Here is a 4643-nt window from a genome sequence, read left to right on the forward strand (position 1 = left end):
TATGTTCAATAACCCATTCTGAACGGGAACCCATTTTGGTGTTATAGCATCATGTTATGCTTTAGCTATTGAAAAATGGCAGATCTACAAGCTCATAGCGCGCCACCGAGTGGCGCGCTATGAGCTTGTAGGTCTGCTATTTTTTGAAAAATCGAAGAGCGATTTTTTTAGAATCTGATCTCAGGTCAGAATGGGTTAATCAGACACAATGCGTGTCCAGTGGAAACCTCGTATGAATCTGATCTCAGGTCAGAATGGGATAAAAACGACTCAATCAATCAACAAAAAAAAACTCGATAACCGTTCCTTCGGGTTCCTCCTCTCTCTCACACACAACAGCTGCGGCGCTCGGAGGAGGACGAGGAGAAGGAGGAGGACATCGAGGTCCCCAAAGCCATGGGGGACATCTTCGAGTCGCTGGCCGGCGCAATCTACATGGACAGCGGGATGTCACTGGAGACTGTGTGGCAAGTGTATTATCCAATGATGAGGCCACTTATAGGTAAGGACGAGACCCGTAGGAGAAGAAAAAAAATAAAAAATGAGTGGAAACCAATTTTCTTTTTCGTTTAGCCGTCTCCTGATTGTGTCTCGGTTCTGTTCACGGTTCTGGGTACGGCGGGAGAACGGCCGGGTTGATTGGGGCGCCGTTCTGTGATGATGACATATTACGGGGAGGAATTTGCAGAGTTGATGGTGGTATATATTATTCAGGGTTTCGTTTTTCATTACCGTGCCCCCCCTCTTCCTCCCCTCCTCTCCTCCTTTACAGAGAAGTTCTCTGCGAACGTGCCCCGCTCCCCTGTCCGAGAGTTGCTGGAGATGGAACCAGAAACTGCCAAGTTCAGGTAAAAAAACAAAAAATATATATATATTTTTTTTAATTTATTTTTATTGTTTTACGTTTTTGTCACTCCCCCTGAGCATGACATCCGATAGGCTGTTTTTTTTCTCAACCGCCGGGACCCATAGCCGCTCTAGAACTCTGAGAGAGTGCAAATAGACCAAAATATATGAAAAGTATAACCTTCAAGGGTCCATTGGGTTCCATTTGTACTCTCTCTAAGTCTATTCAAAACTATATATATTTTTTAAACTGTTGAGAATCACTTCTTGGTTCTCTGTTTTCCATTCTTTATTGATTCATTGATTGATTGGTGAATTGAATACTTCAAATTGCTTTAACAGCACATAGGTACGATAAAACATTTTGTTCATAAAGTCAATTACTTTCCGCCCTGTCGACTATGACCTATGACGACAAATGTCCATTGACTACCTTTTTCCCCACTGACGAAAACTAAATGAAAACTAGGAAGGGCATTTGTAGAATCTGATCTCAGGTCAGAATGGGTTAACATCAGTTCATACGACGTGTGAGACCGTCATAAGGATTAGAAACAATCGTAGCCTTGGACGTCTGTGGACGTCCTAGCGACGTCCTAGTGACATGGGGCGAGATAAGAATATTCTGAATTTTTCCTATTTTTTTTTTTTGGCCTTTCGCTTTTCGCTTGCCGTATGCTAACGCTCTGTGCAACTATTAGCTTGTCATTGACTCCCATGTTAGCGCGGCGGAAAGAATGACTCGTATCTCCTGATCCAGGGCGCTCTCCGTGGTGATGAATGGATCGATATGCTGGCGCTGCGTTTCTGCTCCTCATCCGTCTCTCCCGCAAAATATGAATGCTTTTTGGATCATACATCGTATAAATTAAAACGATCGGGATGTGAGGTCACTTTGTAAAGTCAACTTTTTTAGGAAAGTGTTTCCGGTTCATGGCTTTCAGAGTGAAAGCGATCAGACAACTCCGGCACCCCAGAGCTCCTATTTTGAAGCACTTCCGACACTAAATGTGTTTTAACACTCTCCCCTCCTCCCCCCTCCCACACACAGCCCTGCGGAGAGGACGTACGACGGCAAGGTGCGCGTGACGGTGGAGGTGGTGGGCAAGGGCAAGTTCAAAGGCGTCGGACGGAGCTACCGCATCGCCAAGTCTGCTGCGGCGCGGCGCGCCCTGCGCAGCCTCAAAGCCAATCAACCTCAGGTCCAAAACAACTGAAAAAAAAACACAAACACACAAACGACAAAACAGGAAAAGAATAAATAAAGCTTCTTCTCGCGCTAGCGGAAAAAACACAACCCCCCCCTTGAAAACGTTAGCGCCCCAAGCTATTGAAGCTAAGAGAGAGAGAGAGAGAAAGAGAGAGAGAGGGAGAGAGAAAAACGCAACGCGATGCTAAAGCCCTGTATCTTCATGCCTTTTGAACGGCCGCGACATTGCAAGGCATTCTGGGAACACTGTGGAGACACCCAACACCAGACGCAGAACTGATAACTCATAACGGATTTCACTCAATGGACGCTGTCTTTCTTTCTGTTTTTTTCTTTTTTTTCTTTTTTGCGCAAACACAATCTTTACTTTTCCCTTCTCTGCTTTTTTGTGTAATCACACGAGTGCTTTATTAACGTTTTTTTTGCAAAATGTTTTTAAAAGGACAAAAAAAAAAAGAGGTCAGGTCGCTACTACGTCTGTTAATTCTTCACTGTTTTTTGCTTTTGTTTGTTTTTTGTCAAACCTCTGAGCGGTTCTGAGAGGCTTTCTAAGCTTATCCTAGTGTTAGACTGTATATAGTTCAAATAAAATAATAAAATAAAAGGTTGTAAATCAAAATGTTAAAGTTGGAAAAGACGAAAAAAAAAAAAAGCCTAAAAAATTCAAGGAACAAAACGCTAAACTCCTCAGCCTGTGCACTAGTGCCAGTTTAGATCTCACAGACCACTGGCACGGAAAGACGAATGAAAGAAAAACAAACCATGGCACTTCTGTCGGAAATCTGTCTTGAAAACAAAAACTAAACAAAAAAAGTGGTATTCTTAATCATTATTGCACTTATTCCATTAGGGTCAGTTTCTTTTCTTATTGTTTTTGAGAGAGAGAATCGTGTGGTCTGACTTGACACCAAAATCATATTCGTAGCAAAAGTATATATATATATATATATATATATATATACACGTGTAAAATGACATTTACGATGATATTCTGCGCCTTAGATGCTGAGGCCCACCCCTCATATCCTACGAGTCGGATAGGAATTGTCAACATTCCCGGTTACTGTAATTTAAAGAAAATGAGAAAACAAAAAAAAACAAACACACAAAAAAAAGAAAATGTTTTAACCCGCACTTGAGGTTGCATGTTTGTTTGTTTGTTAGCTTATGTATTAACCATGACAACTGGATGGCTTATTATAAACCTTATAAAATCTATCAATATATCTAGAGTGTGTGTGAGCGTGCGAGCAAGACGGAGAGAGAGAGAGAGAGAGAGAGATCTTTAGTTGTTTGACATTAGTGAATATCTTTGTTTTCTGATAGTTTAGTTTTCGTTTAGTATTTTTTTTTCTTTGATAACCAAGAATGAATTTGACTGAATTTGACGAGTCATTCTTGAGCACTAAAAAAACTGTCTTTCCACCGTTCGATCGAATCGTCGCATTTTGATACAACCGCCAGACCTAAAAGAGGAAGACACTGTACCTCTTGTACAAAATATGCTGCAGTTTTCTACAAATTGGATAACATATTTAAGACACCTTTTGAAACCTTTTTTGAAATGAAAAAAAAAAGAAAATAATAATGATAATAAGTGGTCTTTAGGAACCAGGCCCATTTCTTTGAGCACACTGGTGCGTCGTCGACACTGACGACACTGGTGCGTCGTCATTTATTTGAGCACACTGGTGCGTCGTCATTTATATGAGCAAGCCGGTGCGTCGTCATTCATTTGAGCACACTGGTGCGTCGTCATTTATTTGAGCACACTGGTGCAAAGCGTCATTTATTTGAGCACACTGGTGCGTCGTCATCTATTTGAGCACACTGGTGCGTCGTCATTTATTTGAGAGCACTGGTGCCTCGTCATTTATTTGAGCACACCGGTGCGTCGTCATTTATTTGAGAGCACTGGTGCGTCGTCATTTATTTGAGCACACTGGTGCGTCGTCATTTATTTGAGCACACTGGTGCGTCGTCATTTATTTGAGCACACCGGTGCGTCGTCATTTATTTGAGCACACTGGTGTGTCGTCATTTATTTGAGCACACCGGTGCGTCGTCATCAACGTCCTCATCTTACCAAAGCTTATAGCGGGTGTGACACTATAAGGAATCTAAGGGGATTTAGGATGCCTGCCTCGTGTTGTCTTTCATCCTTCAGTTTAGACACATTTTTAGCTTTTCTTGCCTAAATATCTTTTTTTTCTCCTCCATTTTTATTAAAACAAAACAAAATGCCCCTTTTTTCACTTGAATACCTCAGTTAATTGCATGCATTTTTTCTCCCTTTTTTTTTTTTTTTGGTGCTATGTTTTTTTTTTTTTTTGTATTAAGCTTGAATTTCTCATCTTTTTTGCACTGTAACTACAATACCTCTTTATTTGAACTTGTTTAATTTGAGATCCGTTTTCTTTTTTTTTTGGGGGGGGGGGGGGGGGGAGGGGGGTTTGGTTGTTACTGTTCTATCAGCCATGAGGCTGTAGCGCGCTGGTTCTCTTCTTGTTTTGTCTCCTTCTTCTTCCAAGGACCCGTTAACTCTTATGAAGTGTAAAAATGGAACTAAACGGGACCAGTTTAGGGG

The 4643-nt window shown here is 41.5% G+C and overlaps 1 protein-coding gene across 1 annotated transcript in view; it reads left to right on the forward strand.

Moving 5' to 3' along the window:
- The window catches only part of dicer1 (dicer 1, ribonuclease type III), a 71374-nt gene extending 67441 nt beyond the window's left edge, over positions 1 to 3933 (forward strand). The window contains exons 34-36 of the mRNA XM_080783427.1: positions 340 to 502; positions 773 to 848; positions 1898 to 3933. Coding sequence (XP_080639553.1) covers positions 340 to 502; positions 773 to 848; positions 1898 to 2063 — 405 coding nt within the window. The 3' untranslated portion in view covers positions 2064 to 3933. The remainder of the gene's footprint in view (positions 1 to 339; positions 503 to 772; positions 849 to 1897) is intronic.
- The last annotated feature ends 710 nt before the right edge of the window (positions 3934 to 4643 follow it).

Source organism: Protomyctophum bolini (assembly GCF_963924005.1).
Source record: "Protomyctophum bolini genome assembly, chromosome: 15".
Taxonomy (NCBI): Eukaryota; Metazoa; Chordata; class Actinopteri; order Myctophiformes; family Myctophidae; genus Protomyctophum; species Protomyctophum bolini.